Below are 22,852 nucleotides of genomic sequence, written 5' to 3'. Positions count from 1 at the left end.
ACCTAAGGACTATTTTGTAATACTTAGTACATGTTAGGTACATTTATATTGTGTACCATAATGATTGTTATAATGACATATCAGGTCCCTGGACTTTAATATTTGTAGTATGATGGATATGACAATTGTCCATAACTTAAGGGACTATACTTGTGTGGTTCCAATCTTTTCTCCATAAGGTGCAAGTGATAAATATATGAACGATCTGGAGGAATTGAAGAGTCTTTCAGTTATGCTTATACTCCTTATAAAACACCATGATCGTTCATTTTATCCATCCATCAGGAAATCATCAAGGCACCATTACGGGAAGATAAGGAATCAAGAACATGGCATCATCTTATTCAACTTTAACATTTCCATGTAAGTAAAACTGAATTATGATTAATCTTTATGTGAAATTGATCATTGATCATGTTTCTAAACCTTCATTTGGTATCAAAGCATGGTTTTAATTAAGTTTTTATGCCCTAATTTCAGTTTTATTGTTTGATTCATAATGAATTGGTTCATAAGAACCCTAAAATCTCAACCCTAATTTTTGAATTTCTGGTATTACAAGATAATGAATGGGGATTTAATTATTAGAAACAAATGCTTTCGAAACTGCGATTACTAAAAGAATCATGTGGTTCATGTAAAAATCACTGGCAAAAAGTAAACTTTGTCATTACTACATAATTATGGTTCCAGAATTTTTGATAAAGTCCATGCCTTCTTTGTTGAAAAGCCTCAATACGTTCACTAAAATGAACAAATATATATTTTAATTTCATGTTCCTTTATGGAACTTGTGGTTTCAAGAAAGCTCTTATAGGAGAGTATGTTTTTTTTCTTTTGTTATCTGACATACGCAAGAAGGAGAGTATTTTTTTTCTTTTGTTATCTGACATACACAAGAAGGCTTGTAGCCTTTAGGGTTATTACTTTATTATATGTATATATTTTTTTGATGAATAATTTATGCCAAAAGACCCATTGTAATTGTAAACGAATATTGGTTTTGGTTTTGAGTTTGGCTTCTAAATTTCTAATAGTACATTTTACAATCATATGATAATCATTAGATTTCAAAGTTATTTTATTTTTGATTTGCTGGTTCATGATCAATATTGAAACTTTTAAATTTTCATGGTTTATTATTATTAATGTCTTAATAAAATTGATCCAAAAAGAAACTATTAGATTCGATGTTTATGAAAATGATAAGTGGACTCTAATGGGTTTTGAAGTGAGAACCATAAAAGAATCATGTTTTGTCATATCTTCCCCACCACTTACGTAATTGTCTCATCATAATTTTAACATATCATCATAATCGAGGATTTCTTTAAATTCAATGTTAATAGTAAATTTTAAACAAGTATAGCCTCTACTTGATATATTAGTAATTTATTTTGTGGTTAATTGTTTACCAAACATTCCATCAAACTTGAATGTAATTAAATTTGGTTATGCAAATTATGATGGAAAATGTGGATTCTCTTATTCCACAATCATTGATAATGTCAGGCTTTTTTATCTTTTGTCAAGTTATCATGTATAATCTTACCAATGATTATATACTTTTCCATTTTATTTGTTTACATTTAGTTTGGCATCAAATTAACATGATTGACATTTTATTTATGGTTACTTTGCCACTATAAGAAAGTTATTGTAACTGACCTTTATTTATAAACCTCATTTGATAAATTATAAGTTTATAATTTTAAACAATAAGTGGTAATTAACTTCTATGTTGCACTTAAGTGAATGGACCAAAGAAAGGTCACTTAAGTTTGACATTAGAGTTAATGAAACGCCACATTAAACAATTGTCTGAGTTATTGTTCTATGACCCAAAGGCTAATTGGATGACAACTATCACAATGAATTTTAGCATAATATGCATAAGTATTGTATTTCTACCCAAAGGTGATTGCAATATTTATGTAGCGAATTATAACTTTTAGGATACCAAAATATTCAACCATTGGTCTAGCCAAAGCGAAACTGATACTTGAGTCAGGTGTCTATACGACTTATTATTTTGGTGTTAATAATAAGTATATTGGTATGTTTTATCATGCTATCCCATGAAATGCCTTTAATATCACTTTAAAAAAATTGCAACTTAAATAAGTGATCAGGATATTTCTAATAAGGTACAAAAACTTTGTTGAAAATATTGTCATTACCAGGAATGAAACTTTTGCAAAAGGAAAGAATGAATTGCAAGGAAAGATGGATTATATGCATCTATGATTTATTTATAAGTTCAATTGTACGTATGTTTTTTTTTCTTTCACTACAGGGATTCCATACAATCCGAAAGATGGATTGAACTTACGGAACAATTAATGTTGGTAATGATGAAGACTTGAACATAGAAACACTTAGCTATGCAAGTTATTTTTCATGTTTTTTTTGAAGTGGATATTTCTTATGTCTTAAAGACACTCTTTATGTATCGAGTATAACTTGAAACTAATTATTTGTATCAAAGTTAGCGAATGTTGGCTATACTTTTATGATTGGATACAATAATGTAATTGTTAGTTACAATTCTCATATTGTTGGCTATGGTTGTTTAAAGAAATACCTTTATGATTATAAGTAAACAACCATTTTATGGAACCTTTAATATCGTTTAATATTGACGATAACTTAAATTGAGACGTTGAGACTTTATCCACGTTGTGAAATTAAGGCTTAGGCCACAAATCGCAATATAGGATGATACGTGTCATGAAATATGAAGTTCTATGGTAACTTGACATCTGTAGTATATGGTCAAAAATCTCATATAACTTTTCTTGATTATTATTCTTGATGCATGTATCCATACTTGAAGAAATGAAAATCTAAATCTCTTAGAATGCTTAAAACGCTTGACGCCAAAGTTGAAAAACAACTTGTCCATAAATTATAAGCATTAAGATTAGATATAAGTGTCATATATTATGGCAGGCATACAAACCTTGGCAACAGACCCCGATCTTTCTTTGAATTTTGTAAAGATCATGGCATAATTAACCAATACCCCCCGTCGTGTACTCCTCATTAAAGATTTTTTTTCATGAAGAGGATTAGAAATCTAATGGACATGGTGAAAAGTATGCTTGCAAACACCAAGTTGCCCCGATTTTTGGACCTAGGCATTAAAAACGGCAATCCACATCTTAAACAAAGTTCATTTAAAATTTGTTCATATAATTCCCTTTGAGTTTTGACAGGAAGAATACAAGCTTTAGGTTTTTAAGGGTGTGGATGTACGAACGAAACAAAAATCTACAATTCTGAATCACATGAACATGAAAATTGTAAGTTATTTCTTCATCAGCTATCCTAAAAGTATTAAAGGTTACCGACTTTTTGTTCTGTCACATAGTACCTTAATTCTATAAATGAAGCATGTAGGATTTCTTATGAATGCCAAAATCAGTGGGAGTGGTGTATTGAGGGATTTTGACCTTCAAGAATCTTCAATTATAATTCAAGTGCTCATTACTATTAGCACTTCATTAGGAGATTCTAGTTTTGCCTCATGAAAAGCTTTTTCAAATGCATGGGCAAATGAAACACCATAAAAAATCTCACTCAAGATGTTGGCGTTAAAACCCATGAAATAGCATGTACGACTTCTCTTATGAAGTCAGCAACACATAAACTTTGACGATTACATGAGACCGATCTTGGCAAAGGGAAGGAAATAGCCATGTCATGGGGAGTGATGCCATAACTTGTGATCAATCAACTAAGTGTAATAAATCTTTGATTGAAGACATTAATTTAATGTAAACGAATGATGTTTGGGAACATGCCAAATTACCAAAGGTTTTTCAAACCCATAAGATGCAAGTAGGTCTTTAAGACCAAATTGGACCCCAATGATGAACATTGAATGTCATAAAGTTTGTTTGCTCACTAAAAGGTACTCACAAAACAGGGTAATTATTAACAAGAAACATTCTCACGTGTGTCTCGAATTGACTTCCTTAGGATCATAATGGCTCCAGTATTTCATTTGGATTTAGAGATACATCAAATATAGGTCAAACAATTTTCTTAACTAAGAGTTACACAATGATGCTTACATAACCCACACAAACAATTACATTTATAAGGGTTAAGAACGTCTGATGTGTAAACTCAAGGAATCAATATACGTGTTGAATCAAGCTTCATGTCGATGGTATCTAATGTTCGACAAGGTGATGAACAATAATGACTTAATTAAGAACCATGTAGATCGATGTATATACCTTAACATCAGTGGGAGGGACTTTATCATACTCATACTATATGGACATGACATTATCTTGCTGAGTAATAACAATGATATGTTGCATAAATCAAAACATTTATTGTCACATCACCTTGATATGATGGATCTTGGTGAAGCCTAATATGCAATAGGCCTATAAATACATCGAGGAATCCAAAGGGCTTTAGACATGTCCCTAAATACATATAATGAGTGTGTAGTAAGTCGATATAAAATGCAACAATACTTCCCTTTAGTTCCTTCCACATTTAAGGTACATATTTTCGGTGACATGCTTAGCCGTTATCATTAAAGCATGGTCTAAATCACTAGGAAGCTACCAATATAATTTTATAATATTTTCATGGAACTAATAATGACAAACTTGTTTAGTGAAATAAGTAATAACATATAAGTGATATGTTTCTTGGCTATGTCTTTACAAAATGCAAAGATAAGTAGTCATTAGTACGACACATTGGTATACTATTTGTCGGCCAATATCATGGGAGAGTCATAAATAAACATTGACGACTATATCAACTATGATGGAGAAATTTGATTTCATAGATAATGAAACATTCCATGAAATGTTGTTGAGAAATTAAACACACATGACTCGTGATCATAAACTCCATTTATAGGCCATTAAAAAAATGTATTGCAATAATGTTGTCTCTATAGGTTTTCCATTAGCAATAATTATAGTGGAATGAGGCTTTACCTCGATACAAAATATTTGCTCGTTTAAGAGCAAGTGGGGGAAATAATATTTGTATCGAACACATTGACACTAAAAATATGCTAGTGGATCTGATAATGAAAGGTCTACCACCCAATTATGTGAACATGTCGTCAACATGGGTTTAAATATACACCTATTATTCTAGCATAGTGCTTTAATGGAACTTTTAATTTTAATTTTATTTATTCAAGTACTTGACTATTATTCCTCCATAATATGCAATTTGCCTATATTAATAACTTGTGCACAATTACTTTCTATATAGACAAATATAATGCATGACCACTTAACTCAAGTCATTTGGCTTAAATTAATCGTAAGTTTCATATGAAGTACCATACTATGATCGGTGGGGGTATCGTATCTAAAATGGATGCGCAAGTCTGTACTTTTCTGCTTTTGATACTAATATGAAACCTGATGAACTTACCTTGGCCAAATAATGAAACATGTATACAAATAGTCACTCGGCCAAGTGGGAGAATGTTGGAAAATAACACATTATTGTGGCCTAAGGACTATTTTGTAATACTTAGTACATGTTAGGTACATTTATATTGTGTACCATAATGATTGTCATAATGACATATCAGGTCCCTGGACTTTAATATTTGTAGTATGATGGATATGACAATTGTCCATAACTTAAGGGACTATACTTGTGTGGTTCCAATCTCTTTTCCATAAGGTGCAAGTGATGAATATATGAACAATCTGGAGGAATTGAATAGTCTTTCAGTTATGCTTATACTCCTTATAAAACACCATGATCGTTCATTTTATCCATCCATCAGGAAATCATCAAGGCACCATTACGGGAAGACAAGGAATCAAGAACATGGCATCATCTTCTTCAACGTTAACATTTCCATGTAAGTAAAACTGATTTATAATTAATCTTTATGTGAAATTGATCCTTGATCATGTTTCTAAACCTTCATTGATAGGTAAATATATTTCGTCAAGGGATTATATACTGCCATTCGACTACTATTGTATAGGTATTGACTACCGTCTACTAGCGTTTGACTACTACTTTATGTGTTGTCCTATCGTACAGTGAAGTTCGGACATATGATTGTAATTGGACTACCGTGTTATAGGTGTTGACTACTATCTACTAGCGTTTGACTACTAATTTATGTGTTGTCTTATCGTACAGTGAAATTCGGACATATGATTGTAATTTGACTACCGTGTTATAGGTGTTGACTACTATCTACTAGTGTTTGACTACTACTTTATGTGTTGTCTTATCGTACAGTGAAATTCGGACATATGATTGTAATTTGACTACCGTGTTATAGGTGTTGACTACTATCTACTAGCGTCTGACTACTACTTTATGTGTTGTCTTATCGTACAGTGAAATTCGGACATATGATTGTAATTTGACTATCATGTTATAGGTGTTGACTACTATCTACTAGCATTTGACTACTACCTACTAGCGTTTGACTACTCCTTTCTAGGTGTTGACTACCCCATTATTCTATAGGTATTTATTTAAATCATCCTTATCGTTAAATTTGTGTTTAACTCGTCAACACTAAACATGAGTTTCTCATACAATGACCATGAAGAAAGCTTTACCAACTTGCCTGTTTACCTACACAACATTCAACGTATAAATCCCGATAGTTACACTTACATCAAAATTGATGTTTTGGATCGGTTCCAACTATGTTTTGTCGTTATTCGATGTGTGGTAATGTACTTTCGATTGGTTTATTTTTTGTGCTACAAAGATTTATATTAGTTAAAAACTATTAATTGTGCTATAAAAAATATGAAATAGATCAACGCATTCTTAGGATGCATGCTTCCAGTCATTTTTATAGGCAATGTTCGAATTCGAGGAGAGTATCTTAATTCAATGTTCGTAGCAGTTGCTATGGATGGAAACAAAAACACTACGCCAATAGCATTTGGTATTGGGGTGGCAAATAATGTTAACTCTTGCACTTGGTTCCTTATGAAGCTGAAGGATGCTATCGGGGAGGGTAGGGAAGTTGCGTTCATAACAGATATGGACGATACCATTTCTTCCTATGTGGGTCAGGTATTCCTTGATGCCTATCATGGTTATTCGTCTAAGAGTGTGTTGATTTATTGTCGCTTAAGAATCGGTCATAGCAAAAATTTAGACTACTTGTTCTTCCGTCCATGCAAAGCATATACTACGCAAGATTTTCAACAATCATTTTCTAAGTTAAGTGATGCTGCACGTGAGGTTCTTACCAACATCGGAAATAAGAAATGGGCACGAGCCTATTTCCCTAATATACGTTGGAATGTACTAAACATTAATATTCCAGAATTCCTATCGGTGTTATCGGTTACGCAACGCAATGTACCGATAATATCGCTAATTGATACAATTGTTCAGTACATCCAACAGACGTTTGCAGAAAGCAGTGTCATAGGAGGTAATGTATCAACCTTTTTAAACCAGTAAAATATACATAATTGATTATCTTTTTACTTTTCAGGGTTGTTGAGCACCGTATTCACCCCTTATGCAGAGATGGTCCTTCACAAGAGGATGCAAAAGTCTCTAGGATGGAAAGTGGCTAAAATTCCACCTGAGTTCCCGTCTCCATTCCCTTCTGATATTTTTCGGGTTTTTGATCTAAAAAGAACATGTGTTGTAGATCTTAACCGACACACATGTTCTTGTGGGAAATGGTGCAGTCTGGGTATAGCATGTGGTCATGCTATTTCTGCAGCACGTTATACAAACAACACGGAATTAATCGATATGGTTCAAATATATTATCGGGTTGATGTGTTTCGAACTGCATACCAGACTAGAAATGTGAACGTTATTCCACCTGCAGCTGAATGGGAAATACCAGAGCCATTGATGGTCATTTTAATCCCTATGTAATCCTACTTGACTATTATTTGCTACTACTTATCTTTTTAAATAGATGTGGAGTAACCTAAGATTGTGGTTTTAAGTCCCTACGTAAGCATATAATATTTGAAAATTGTAATTGTTTTGTTTTTAAGCGAAATTCCACTTCATGATGAACATTTCCATGTTAAGCGAAATTCTCTCCTTCGTAATGAATTTTGACTGCTACTTTCTATTGTGCATAATATTTTGTCATTCTGAACAGTAAATTTGTTCTTCCAATCAGTACTTTTATGTCGGTTTCCCACTATAAATATGCAACGAACGAACATACATCTTAAACGTGATACATTAGAACATTACAGCACACATCTTAAAAGTGATACACTACAACATTCAAAATTTGAGAATGAAATCATCTTACTTCGGTGTTTGGCATTGTGAAGAAGAAGATTGCTATGTTTGTTCGGATAACAACCCAATTCCGGAAGGCCCAGATTTCCCACTCCCAGATAACATTCATGATGACATTTTCCAAGCTATGAAGGCCGTCGAAGAAGCCAACGAAAGGGACTCTCAAATTAGTCTCGAATCAACCAATGTGCAAACGAGCTAGCAGATCGAGTAATAGAAAAAGAAAAATGGATTGCTGAAACTACAAAAATAAATCAAAGAGACTAAGAAGTGGATTCGTCTAACAGATGTTGTTAGAATTAGAGGGGATTTTATCGACCGCGAACATAATTTGTATCCGAAACAGTTTCCTAATATGTGGAAACCAATTTAATTATGTAAGATGTTCTGAGATGCTCCTTTAATAAAAACACATTTCCATTTTAGAAAACCCTACCTTACAAAAGAATGCCCTTTATTTTTTAAAGTTTTATTTATATAAATGCAACACCTACTTTTTGTTTAACAAAAACCACACTGACATTATTTGACTACAGTTTTATAGATTTTGACTGTTATTTTCTAGCCTGCATAATATATTGTCATTTCGAATAATAGACTTGTCATTTCGAACAATATTTTTGTGTAAGTTGTATGAGAAATTGAATACTATTTGACAGTATTCGACTACTGTTTTACATACTTTGACTACTTTCTAGCCTGCATAATGTATTGTCTTTACGAAATGACTACACTAAAAACGAATAATTACCCCTGCATTCAATTTGAAATGAAATCCATTTATAGTGGACACCTAATTCATTGAGACTTACGAATTGGAAAAATAAGTGGATTCAATGAGGTATACAAAAAAAGTTTTTCAAACCTACCAATATTCTTTCATAATCTTCAAAGAACTAATCGTAACTCTTTCACAATCATTAAGAAAGATATGAGAGACCGGTTTCAATTTTGTTTTGTCGCATTGGGATGTGTGGTATGTCCATCTCCATACTAAGTTATTCTTTATTTCAAGTTCATATTTGCCTAATGTTGGTATCGTTTCTTGCAGATTACTACCTTTCTCATATCCATGATACCAACAATATTTGTTGGTATTGTACCCCTTATTGGGACCAACATAACTACAATGTATGTTGTTGTTGCTTTGGGTGGTAATCATGAACCCCTGATCATAGCATTCGCTTTGGGAAGCGTAGACTGTGACGAGGCTTGGATTTGGTTCATGAGAAGGTTAAAAGAATGCTTAGGTGACACTATTGAAGTTGGTTTCATAAGCCTTATGTCTCATTACATAGACTACGACATTCAACGAGTATATCCAGATTCATATCATGGGTATTGCTGTAAAAATATAGCCGATAAAGTTCGGGCTTCCACAGGAAGTACCGTTGTGGAACAGTTGTTCCGGAAGACATGCAAAACTTATAGTGTGTCCAAATTTTATGTTTGTTTGAAAAAATTAACAAATGAGGTTAATGGGAATGATCTTCAATGGCTTGAAAATATTGCAATTGCAAAATGGGCTCGAGCCTTTTTTTCCTAAAGTCCGTTTCAATGTGAAATATATCAACATTCCGATTGGATTGAATTGGCTAACAACAAACACGCACAAGTTACCAATAACATCAATCATTGAAGTGGTCCATCAATCGATACGAACAGTGTACGGCTATCGCGCTGCATTTGGAGGTAAGAAATATTTGTTGTTTAAATTTTACCTTAATATACCCCCTTTATTATTGTAAGTCAAATAATTTCACAGATGGAATGCATGATCATCTTACCCCTTATGCGCAACACGTACTTGAAATAATAATGAACCAGTCTAATGGTTATGAGGTTACACATATTGGTAGTGACAAATTTGAAGTGAGTTTAAATTTAACCGTACCAACCGTACAACTTGAACGTGGTATTTGTACTTGCGAAAAATGACAAAAGTGCGGCATACCCTATGAACATAGTATAGCATCACTAAGAAGGCGTACAGTTAAAGAAATATAGCAATTGGTAAATTATAAGTTGACTTATGCGGTGTATCGAATGCATTCCAAGCTGAGGTGGTTAATCTTATTCCAATCCTTCTGCATTGGGAAATTTCAGTTGAAAATACGGTCGTCTTACCACCATTTGCACGTTAGTAATATGTTAACTTATCTTTATTATTAATGTCATGTTTATTTGTAATTCTAATTTCCTTTCAGTATTATGTTATGTTTATTTGGAGGGTAAAACCAATGAGGTAATGATATCGGATTTGAAATCCGGATATTTGCCGACGAACAACTATGTACAAAGAAGGTAACCAACATATAAAACTTAAAAATAATCATTAAAAACATACTTTTATGGTAACCTGAAAACGACAACTTATGTTATTTTATGTCGTTTTTAACACGAAACATACTTTGGAGGGTAAAACCAATGAGGTAATGATATCATATTTGAAATCCGGATATTTTCCGAAGAACAACTATGTATGAAGAAGGTAACCAACATATAAAACATAAAAAATAAGCATTAAAAACATACTTTTATGGTAACCTGAAAACGGCAACTTATGTTATTTTATGTCGTTTTTAACACCACGAAGCATACTTTGAAGGTTAAAATCAATGAGGGAATGATATCGGATTTGAAATCCGGATATTTTCTGACGAACAACTATGTGCAAAGAAGGTAACCAACATATAAAATATAAAAATAAGTATTAAAAATATACTTTTATGGTAACCTGAAAACGGCAACTTATGTTATTTTATGTCGTTTTTAACACCACGAAACATACTTTGGAGGGTAAAACCAATGAGGTAATGATATCGGATTTGAAATCCGGATATTTCACGACGAACAACTATGTACAAAGAAGGTAACCAACATATAAAACATAAAAATAAGCATTAAAAACTACTTTTATGGTAACCTGAAAACGGCAACTTATGTTATTTTATGTCGTTTTTAACACCATGAAGCATACTTTGGAGGGTAAAACCAATGAGGTAATGATATCGAATTTGAAATCCGGATATTCGACGAACAACTATGTACAAAGAAGGTAACCAACATATAAAACATAAAAATAAGCATTAAAAACATACTTTTATGGTAACCTGAAAACGGAAACTTATGTTATTTTATATTATTTTTAACACCATAGACAAATGGAAAAGATATTACAAAGACATTGGAAAATATATTACAAACATAATATATTTCTAACATATTACAAACACAATGTCAAATATATTACAAACCTAATATATTACAAATATATTACAAACACAATAGCAAATATATTACATAGACAATGACAAATATATTACAAACATCATTATTTAACGGGAATAAAAGTTACATTGGCAATAAAACAGCCAACAAAGGGTCTGGTGTTTCCCATTCAGATGGTGGGGGAAGAGGGTGAACGGTTTGTGTCTGGTAGATGAGTTGAAATACATCAGCATGGTAATATACTTGAACCATATCAAGTAATTCATGCATGTTTGAATGACGTGCTGCTGCGATAGCATGACCACATGGTATACCGAGACTGCGCCATTTTCCACATGAACAAGTATGACCGTTAAGGTCTAGAACACAAGTTGTATTAAAATCCGAAACTAGATAAACATATGTCGGCAATGTAGACGAGATCTGTTGGGGGATTTGTGTCGCTTGCCAACCAACAGACTTTTGCATTCTTCTTTGAAGCACCATTTCAGCATATGGTGTTAGTATAGTAGACGAACTCCTTGAAAATTAAATATGGTTATAAAAGGTTGTTGTATTGGTTATTTAATAGTTTTTCATTTCACCCGATAATTTACCTGCCATTATACTTCGTTCAACAAAAGTATTTTGCATGTACTCAATAATTCCCTCGATAAGCGTTATTATTGGTACATTACGTTGATTGAGCGATAATACTGAAAAATATTGAGGAACTTCCATGTCGAGTACATTCCAACAGATGATAGACAAATACGCTCTTGCCCATTTCAGATGACCAATATTCGTAAGCACTTCACGAGCATCACGGATTAGCCTGGAAAAATTTTGTTCGAAAATAGACATGGTGTAGGATTTTAATGTTCTTCAGTACAAAGTTTCAAATGATCTTCCAGAGCCTATTCTTTGTACATAAATATTTGTGGACGCTCTTACAGGTGTAACCATGATAAGAATCAGTGAAAACATTATCTATGCAAGAACTAACGATATCATCCATATTGGATATGAATGCTACTTCCTTACCCTGTCCGAGACATTCTTTTAACCTCATTAGGAACCAGGTACAACTTACCATGTTATTTTCAACCACCATAGCAAATGCTATAGGGAAAGTGAGATTGTTCCCGTCTTTAGCAACTGTTACATACATTGTTTTGAGGTAGTTCCCTCGAAGACGTATACTACCGATGAAGATTACAGACACGAAACAATTTGTGAATACATGGACTTGTATTTTTTAGAGTGCAAACTGTGACAACCCCAAATCTATTCCTGTTACAAATCCCATCTTCACTAACGGAATGCGTCACTATACGTTATTTTCTGTAATATTTGGAATCGTCAGTAACCGAATATCTAGTTATATGCATGTCTTGATATTATCATAAGTAAATATAACTTGTATGTGTTAACCTCGTTTAACCTAATAGAGTTATATTACTTTTTCAACCACTTCACCCGGGTAAAAAGTTTTAACCCTGTTAAACTTTAAGCATCGGGTAGCCGTGTATCGGGTACGATACCCGAGGCATATGAAATGAGTGTAAACAACATTGAACACTCTTTTACCACACATTCACTCTCTCTCACTACTTTCTCTCTCTAGACCCGAACCCGACTCCAAAACCGCAATTGCCGGCTTCCAAACGTAAGGATTTATTCCCTATCTTATTCTAAACATACTTCATTGTAATTAGAGGCCAAAAATCATGGAAAACAAGGATCAAAAGGGAGTTTACGGCCTAAGAAGCCCCTTAGGCCGTAAACACCTAAAAACTTGCCAAAAATCCCGTTTTTCCTTCCTTTAAGCTAGTATACTAATTAAGGGATTTACCTAGGAGAGTTTGGACATTAAAACATAAAGAATTGTGGCCTAAAAAGGAGTTTACGGCCCAAGCTTATGCTTAGGCCGTAAACACCCAAAAATCTTGGATTTAAGTCCCAAAAACTCATCTAGGTGTTTAGTAATTTAGCCTTGACACTAGGAAATGTTAAGTACATCAAACAACACCATATGAGGACAAAATGAGGAGTTTACGGCCTAGCCTAAGCTTGGGCCGTAAACACCCAAAAATTTGTGTCAAACAAGTCCCAAAACTTATCTAGGGCATGTAAGGAAATTAGCTAAGACCCTAGGAAGTGTGTTGTACCATTAAACATCTCATTTAGATGCCAAATGAAGAGTTTACGGCCAAGGCTATGCTTGGGCCGTAAACTCCCCAATATTTATGCCAAAATGTCCCAAAACTCCTTATAAGGCCTTCTAGTATTTATCTAAGATGAGGGAAGGGGTGTTGTACCATTTAAACAACCATTTTGAGGGATTAAATGGAGTTTACGGCCTAAGAACAAGCCTTGGCCGTAAACTCCCCAAAATGTCACCAAATGAGAGTTTAAACCCTCCATATTAGTTCAAGACACTTGCTAGTAAATTAGGGAAGTGAAATAAGGCATTAAACTTGCATTTTGGAGGACCACATGAGTTTACGGCCAAGCCTAGGGGGCTTACGGCCGTAAACTCCCAAGGAGTGGCCTTTGGGCCATAAACTCCAAGGGAGTGAGCTCATGGACCCTCCCTTAAATCATTATTGGCCTTGTACCACTCCCGGGAACCCCTTCTAGGCCCTAAAACCCCGAAAACGATGCTAGAATGTCCAAATACTATAATGAAAAGCATAAGATGATTAACTCCTTGTAAAATACATATTTCATATGACATTAGGGTCCTAAAAGGTGCTCAAGTCGTTATTTGGTACCAAACGCTCAACCGACACTTTTACCCGATTTACCCGATTCACCCGATTTACGCGATTTCAGGTGAGTTCATACCCCTTTAATGAACCTTTCAAATGTTTTAAATGTTTTAGGGGGGAGGTACAAGTTGCTTATATATGTTTATGGAAAGTTTTACAGAATGAGTTTCCACGTTATGAGGATTAATCACATGTGATTCACTATCCTTAGTTCAAATCACATGTGATTTATCACTATGCCTTATAAACAGGTTCATACATTTTCAAAACTATTTTTGAACAAGCAAGCCAGATTTTAAATGTTCTTTGGAAAAATACTTTTATTAAATCAATTTACTTATAAAATGTAACCACACTGATATATTTATATAAGTAAGACTTGGAGGACTTAGGACCGACATCTCGCCTTATTTCCTGTTCTTGTTTGATTGTAGGCTTAGGGTAGTAGTATTACGTCCGACTGTCGTTGATTTCTTAGTTATATAACTTGTATATTAGTATGGGACACGAATATTCCTCCTTTCACTAAATACTAAAGTCACTAACATGTCAAGAACCATCCACACTAAGTTAACTATAATAGGTATAGTTAATGTTGCTACTGCTACTACTCGCTAAAGTCACTACTCTCTACACTATAATACTCACTATTACCAGAAAATACACTAGTAAGAGAATACACTATGATCAATACTAAAAGATTTCTACACTATAACAAAAGAGAAAACACTAAACAAACAAAAATACCCTAATCCACTACGAGTTACTCTATTCGCTACCCACTACGCCCGGAGTTTTCCGACTAGAAGACGACACTACAGGTATAGATCTATACGGGGCAGACGCTATTAAATCCCGACTGCTAATTTCAGTCCACGCCGTGCAGGCCCAGGGATGCCACTACTTCACTATACTATGCGTGACTGGGAAGGTCATGGTATCCTCTATTATCCTCACTACTAGTAATACGCAAGGAATACACTATACTACTCTAAAATATTACATTAAACACTAAACTACATCCCGAAGTAAGTAAGTATCTATCACTAAAGGAAGCTTTCACCTCTATCACTGATTATGGGCTTAACCTATTCTATCACATTACTATTTGGAGATTTGCTAATATACTTTTACAATAAACTGTTTTCAAAAATGAAGATTGCATACTTTTAACAGATTTTCACTTGCAATGTATTTTCTGGAAAATATGGGATTTTCTAGGTTTTCTACTGCTTATGAACATAAATGACACATTTTTCGCACTATTGCTTTTTATACAAAACTCACACTAAACTCTTATGAACTCACCAGCTTTATGCTGATATTCGTTTTCAAAATAACTTGTATCTTCAGGTCAAAGATAGACAGGTACAGACGCAGCATTTTTGGAGAAAGTGGAGCATACAAGACCCATCTCTTATTTTTGAATTACTTTTGGTGTTTGTTGAACAATATAAAACACTCTTGTAATTAACTTCACTATGTAAACGAAATGGTTGTATGTTTCTTGTTTTTACTATTATGCAATTGTGATGATACTGTACATGACGTCCACCACCCCGAAACGTATTCCGCCGTTATCAGTTTTGGGGTGTGACACAAACCAATTAGTTTAAATGTAGAAACATTATCAAATGTAAAGAAACAATATAAATTTGAAAAAATATATATATATATCACCCATCCAATAGCCAGAAAACAACACTGGAAACAATCCATCAAATCAGTTTTGATGTGAGTGTGAGTATGTGGGTTGGTTCGCCTTAGGTTATGAAGGTAAACAGGCAAGTTTTAAAAGCTTTCTTCATGCTCACTGTCAAAGAAACTCATTTCGAATCAGTTACAAGAGACAATTACCAATTACTTAGTGTGCCGAAGGTTGCGGAGGTAAGGAGGTTACCACATGCGGACACATTTGTATGTAGGAGCTGCAAAGGCAAGGTCCATAATGTATTGTCTTTTCGAACAATATATTTGTCGTTTCAAATAGTATCTCCGTGTAAGGTATCTGACAATCGGACTACTCTTTAACATTATTTGACTACGGTTTCATAGACTTTGACTACTACTTTGTAGCCTACATAATGTATTGTCTTTTCGAACAGTATATTTGTCATTTCAAACAGTATCTCCGTGTAAGGTATCTGACAATTGGACTAATCTTTGACATTATTTGACTACGGTTTCATAGACTTTGACTACTACTTTGTAGCCTACATAATGTATTGTCTTTTCGAACAGTATATTTGTCGTTTCAAATAGTATATCCGTGTAAGGTATCTGACAATCAGACTACTCTTTGACATTATTTGACTACGGTTTCATAGACTTTGACTACTACTTTGTAGCCTGCATAATGTATTGTCTTTTCGAATAGTATATTTGTCGTTCCAAACAGTATCCCTGTGTAAGGTATCTGACAATTAGACTATTTATTTTCATTATTCGACTATAGTTGCATTGACTATGACTACAACTTATGTGCATTCTTTTTACTTATTTAAGTACTCCTATAAAATTATAACAAACTAACAAAAAAATTAAAAAAAATGGCCTCCAATCATGCCGAGAGTTCCAACGCAGCTGCTCCGTCCAATACTCCACATCCATGGACGACAAGAGAGGTAATGGTGGTAACACGTTGTTGGATGAACATTTACGATTATGTAACCATGGTTAACCTTGATTGCTTTGAAAGTGATGATTGCACCCGTATAACAACCATGTTTAACCTCTCGTTGGGAGAAGGAAAACACCGAACACTAGAAGATATTGTTGGTAAGTGGATGGATTTAAAGGAAAAAAAATCACATGGTTTAATCGATGGTATCATCATCTTAAAAACAGGCATTGTTATCCAAACAACGACGAAGATATTTTAGAAATGGTTAAAGATCATTACATTTTGGAGCACGAGGGAAGTGACTTCGAGTATGAGGATGCACGGATTCTAGTTAAAAATAACAAATATTTCATGTAGAAGGCTCTTTTATGTGAAATGTCTTATGTAATGTTTCCTAAGGGTGTATCTCGTTTTCTATAATGTTTTATGTTTGTGTTTTTTTTCATGGAATAAAGGAGATAATAAGTGGAGTACTGCATTTAATTAATAATCTCAGAAGTGCAGTTTAATACAGCAATACAAATCACAAATACGGGAATTCATTACTTTCCTAAATTAATATAAGGACAATTCAAATCAAATGTGTTGTTCAAATCAAAAGTAGGGTACACGCTTTCGTTTTGTGACCCACTCCCGGATGCGAATTCATCAGTCATTATGCCCTTTTGTGTTGATTTCTTCCTACCCCCAGATCCGCTGCTCGATCCCCTACCCGTATAATCATTCCTCGTGTGTCCAAAATGACCGCATGTAGAACATTCTTGTCGTATGGGACGCTCACCTTAAGACGGAATACGGCCAGTGTTTCTTGTACGTTATTAAGTTCCTGTGGTAGGCAGAGCTTGTAAGCTACCGGGCTAATCCTAGCGAGGATCTCGAATGGCCCGATGTATCTGAGTTCAACTTTCCTCGCTTACCGAAACATATTAAACCCTTCCAGGGTGAGGCCTTTAATATCACCCGATCTCCAACCTGGAATTCCAAAGGCTTCCGTCTGTTATCTGCGTAATTGTTTTGCCTGTCTCTAGAAGCCTTTAATTGTTCTCGGATTTGGACAATCTTCTTTGTAGTTTCTCTTATTATCTCCGGACCAGTGAGGGTGCTACTAGGGACTTGTCCCTTAGCTAGTTGTGTGCCATCCAATTCAGCCCAGCACAGTGGTGACCTGCATTTGCGGCCATAGAGGGCTTCAAATGGTGCAACCTTGATGCTAGTGTGATAACTGTTGTTGTACGAGAATTCGACTAGTGACAAATGGGTATCCCAAGCTTTACTAAAGTCTATCACACACTCTGTAACAACCCGAAATTTCATATCACAACTTATAATCTGATCCGATCAACCAAACGTCATTCTCAATTTAGTTCCCAATATTCGCCATTTTATTAGGTCATTAATTTATATTAACTTAAAATGACTTAATAGGTGTCTTAATATATTAGAAATCATTTTAAACACCCAACTTTAGTGATCGGAATATTTCTAGAAACTACCATATCGGGTTACGGTAAATCAATCGGGTACGACCAAAAACCTCAATTAACGTCGGTATCGAGTAGAATTCTATTGTGTCCAATTCCCGAACATTATATAAACATGTTTAAGACTCCATTTGAAGCCTTTGGCCAAATTATCACTAAACATTTCCCACCTCTCTCCTAATCCAAGTTTAAGGGATCAAAACTCAAATTAAGGCTTCTAATCTCTAAGGTACCTTCCTAGCCTTAACCTATAACGTATTTGACATCCAATTTCGAGTTTAAGACATGAATTAGGCCTAACATTCATGAGTTTACGGCCATGGAACATTCATGGGCCGTAAACTCATATTTCAAGGGTTTTTAAGCCCTAAAACCCTTCCTTTGCATAGTTGGACACTAGATATGACTTAAGGACTTAAAGGGAAGAAATTATAACATGTAGAACATGGATTTAGAGGGACAAAAGTGAGTTTACGGCCAAGAAACATTCTTGGGCCGTAAACTCATATACAAGGGATATTTAAGCCAATTAACCCTTCCAACACCTAGTTGAGACTTAGACATGAACCTTAGACTTGCTAATCTAGACTTGGAACACTTTAAACTTGATTTTTGTGTAACAAAGAAGAGTTGACGGCCAAGACACTCTCTTGGGCCGTAAACTCCTCTAAAAGGGTGATTTAAGGCCTTTAAACATGTTCAAATACTTCCAAACTCAATATATGGCCTTGTGGTAAAATCTAGTTGCATCTAAAAATGGTTTAAAAGATTAAAACACAACAAAAGTATGATTTATGAGAGTTTATGGCCTAAGAACATATTCTTGGCCGTAAACTCATAAAACAATGTTTATGAGGCACTAAACACACTCAAATGTCTTGTGTAAATTTCTAGAATCACATGTGATTGTTTTAAACACCAAAAACTACTTTGTTCAATTGTAAAGGAGAGTTTACGGCCTTAGAACATACCTCTAGGCCGTAAACTCCAATAAATGTCTTAATTGATGTTCTAAATTCATAACAATGCTTAGAAAATTAGTTTGAATCACATGAGATTGCCCTAAATAGCTCAAATCAATTTTTCTTAGCCTTGGTGAGTTTACGGCCGTAAACTCTATGAGTGTGGCCGTAAACTCATGCTTTAAATGTTTTAAATCCATTCCAAGTGTTCCAAGGTGTCTAGATGATCATTCCTAGCAATTCCTAAGTCCATTTGAGTCCTTAAAACACCAAAACCTCACCCACATGAGTTTACGGCCGTAAACTCATGTATGTGGGTGTTCCATTGTTGTGAACTCTTTAAAATTTTTACTTATGGGGAGAAAACTCATGTCCCAAGTCCCTAGTGCCATTACAAGTCCTTAAACGCCACCCGGGTCACTCCAAACGCTCATTTTAAGGTGTTTAACCTCATTGGAGTGTAATGTTCCATATGATTAGTGAATGTATCCCTAATTGTATATATATGGACATTATTTCATTTTACATAGGGTCGTCGCGAATAATCAAACCCCGAACCAACGTCTAGTATTCAAATCCGACACGTTTCCGAGTCCGGTGAGTTCATACCCCTACCTTTTTCACTGTTTTTCACTGTTTTCAGGGGGGAAACACAAGCAAAGTACAAGGGTTTTCTTGTACTCAAAACTTATTTTTCGTGTATGTGTGTTTCACATTGCTTATGCTTTTAATACTGATATACGTAATTGATAACCAGTAGATCATACAGTTCACTTAAACATTTATTTGTGAAATGGATTTTATAAATGGTTATGTTATATATATATATTTCACAAATGGTTTCCACATTTTATCAGTTAAAAGCATGACATTATAACACATGAACAATATAATTCGTACACTGTCTTGTCCTCGGTAACATTCCACAGAGATACGCGAATGGAGGATTATTCTATTATTCTATTATTCTATTATTACTAGTAAATTTGTTATTCCGTATGATTGGAGACACGTCCTCGGCGAACACTCCACAGAGATACGCGAGTGGAGGACTACACCCGTAACCAGAATCTCTGGAATTTAGAGAGCGTGACTTGAGTGTATAGATCTATACTGGGCTGACTACCCCACACCTGGCTGCTAGCTACAGCCGAACCGAAATGGTTCAAGGGTGACGAAAGTCATAAGAATTGTGGACTACTTATTGCCACAGGTTCAGTCCTTAGTATGGTTATGGAACTCGCAATTAGGATAACAGAGATTTTACTTACAGTAATAATGAACCATATACTACATTTTACAGATAATCAGGATTCAGTATACATCTTTTACATCTTTTACATCTTTTATAAACAATAACCAACATTCAGGAAGATATGGGACTTTCCTGGGGAAAACTTTGTACATAACCAGGTTTGATAGAATACATCTTTTACATTAAAAACCAATATACAGGAAAGCATGGGGCATTCCTGGGTAACATTCACATAACCAGAAAAGTGTAACCAATTGTATATCATTACATCTTTTGCAATAACTAACTATTCAGGAAAGTATGGGATTTTCCTGGGAATACACTGATACATTTTCAGAAACAGAAAGGAAACATAAACATTTTCACAAAACAAAACTACTTATGAACTCACCAGCTTTATGCTGATTTTCAAACCGCTTGTGTTCTCAGGTCAACGTTAGAACAGGTACCCGGAGATTTCTTTTGATCAGAAGATGGAGTACATGAAGATCCGTTTCTTTTGTCTATATATACTATGTATCACACTGTACAAACTTTACTTTTGAAACAACTGTAAAACTTTATTATGTAATGTGATGGTTGTTCTACTTTACTTACTATGTACATTGGATTTGATACTCAACGTGGAGTCAACCCCGGAAATGTTTCCGCCTTCGGTTTTCGGGGTGTGACAGATTGGTATCAGAGCCCTTGTTTATAGTGAATAAAGTATACCAAACCTTACATGGTATAAAACTATAAACACTAAAGGGCCTAAGTGCTCTGAAATAAAAGTATCTGCAGACTATAAGTATTTTCAAAAATATACAAGTATATCGAACTGTCGAGATTCGTATCAATAAGAAGAACAAAACATAAGTAAATGGGTGTTGTGTATTGCAGTTAAACTTGGGCAGTTATGTAGTCGTGTCTAGGGTCAATATAGCCTGGCCAACTATATTCATTCGAGACACGGCCAACATGTGCTTGGGAGTGACTGTAATATACGGCAAGCCTAAAAACTTACCTAATATCCCAAATAACAAATCGTCGCTGCAGTAAACCATGAAATACTATGGGAGTATTTCTCGAGCCGATTCATTGTAGGAATTCTGATATACGCGTTATTTTAGTGATAAAATGTTCTATCTTAATAATTCCTTTCTGCTTTATCGCTCAGTATGATGCTATAATTGCCTTGAAGAGATATCTTATGTCCCATATCTCTTGATTCAATTCAGAGGACTTATGATCCTCTCTTTCCTGATCTTTTTAGATCAAGATGCCTCCAAGAAAAATACCCAGCTCAAAGAACAACGATAATCCCTCTTCGCCGCCACCCCCTCTCCAGTTTGATTTAGCATCACTCCAGACAATGATGACAGCTGCAATGGTAGCAGCTATGTCGCAAATGAACTCTAATAGTTCAGGAGGTGGTTCTCAATCTCAAAACCCTGAAGGTAGTCAGGGGCACCAACGAGGAAATTCTTATAAGGATTTCATGAACGCGAAACCAACATCCTTTAATGGCACTGGAGGTGTCATTTCCTTATCCCGATGGTTCGAGAAAATCGAGTCCATCTTCGAAATCTGTGCTTGTGCTGAGTCTGATAAAGTTAAATTTGCGGCTTGTACCTTCGAAGATAAAGCCTTGACTTGGTGGAATGGCCGAGTCAAATCTCTGACCTTACCTGTAGCCAATGCCATGGGCTGGGAGGCCATGAAAGAACTCCTCCTTGCTGAGTACTGCCCCCGTGGCGAAATGCAAAAATTAGAGCATGAGCTCTAGAACTTGAAGATGAAAGGTTCTGACATTGCTGCGTATACTTCCCGATTCGATGATCTCACACTTCTCTGCCCGGGATTAGTCACTCCTGAAAGCAAAAAGGTCGAAAGGTTCGTTTGGGGGTTATCTCAACCGACAAAAAGTCATGTTTTGGCTGCTCGTCCGAATACTTACGATAGTGCCAAGACTTTAGCTCAAATTCTGATTGATCACAGCGACGACATTAAGGAAATCACTACCACTTCTGAGCCGACTCAAAGGAGTGGTGAAAAGAGGAAATTCTGGAAGAAAAAGAAGGGTCAATCTTCTCAAGGATCTTCCAAGAAACAACAGACGGTAGCAGTCCATGCTGCTACTGTTACTCCTATTACTGCAGTTTCTGTCATGGGATCCACAGCCTCAACTCCTACCAGCCGATACGTTGGTAACCTTCCTCTCTGTGAAAAATGCAAGTATCACCACAATCCTGGTCCCTGTCGAGAACTATCTTGTACCAATTGTGGAAAGAAGGGAC

The 22,852-nt window shown here is 34.9% G+C and overlaps 1 protein-coding gene and 1 long non-coding RNA gene across 2 annotated transcripts; both read left to right on the top strand.

Moving 5' to 3' along the window:
• Positions 1–227: 227 nt before the first annotated feature.
• LOC128128535 (uncharacterized) lies at positions 228–2,553 on the top strand. The gene is made up of 2 exons (XR_008226511.1): positions 228–363; positions 2,297–2,553. It is a non-coding gene; the product is annotated as an uncharacterized LOC128128535 (long non-coding RNA).
• Positions 2,554–6,870: 4,317 nt separating this feature from the next.
• LOC128129072 (uncharacterized) lies at positions 6,871–7,884 on the top strand. Its single transcript, XM_052767768.1, has 2 exons — positions 6,871–7,423; positions 7,487–7,884. The coding sequence occupies exons 1-2, from the start codon at positions 6,871–6,873 to the stop codon at positions 7,882–7,884; spliced, it is 951 nt and encodes a 316-aa protein (XP_052623728.1).
• Positions 7,885–22,852: the final 14,968 nt, after the last annotated feature.

This window comes from Lactuca sativa, chromosome 9, assembly GCF_002870075.4.
Source record: "Lactuca sativa cultivar Salinas chromosome 9, Lsat_Salinas_v11, whole genome shotgun sequence".
In the NCBI taxonomy this organism is placed as follows: domain Eukaryota; kingdom Viridiplantae; phylum Streptophyta; class Magnoliopsida; order Asterales; family Asteraceae; genus Lactuca; species Lactuca sativa.
Note: the sequence above shows the minus strand (reverse complement) of the source record. Positions and strands in the feature narration are given on the sequence as shown.

Excerpts from the sequence above, each read along its gene's own strand:
- LOC128129072 (XM_052767768.1), top strand. The coding sequence starts at position 6,871 with ATGTTCGTAGCAGTTGCTATGGATGGAAACAAAAACACTACGCCAATA. Across the intron at positions 7,424-7,486 it reads AGAAAGCAGTGTCATAGGAG|GGTTGTTGAGCACCGTATTC; the intron begins GTAATGTATCAA and ends TTTACTTTTCAG.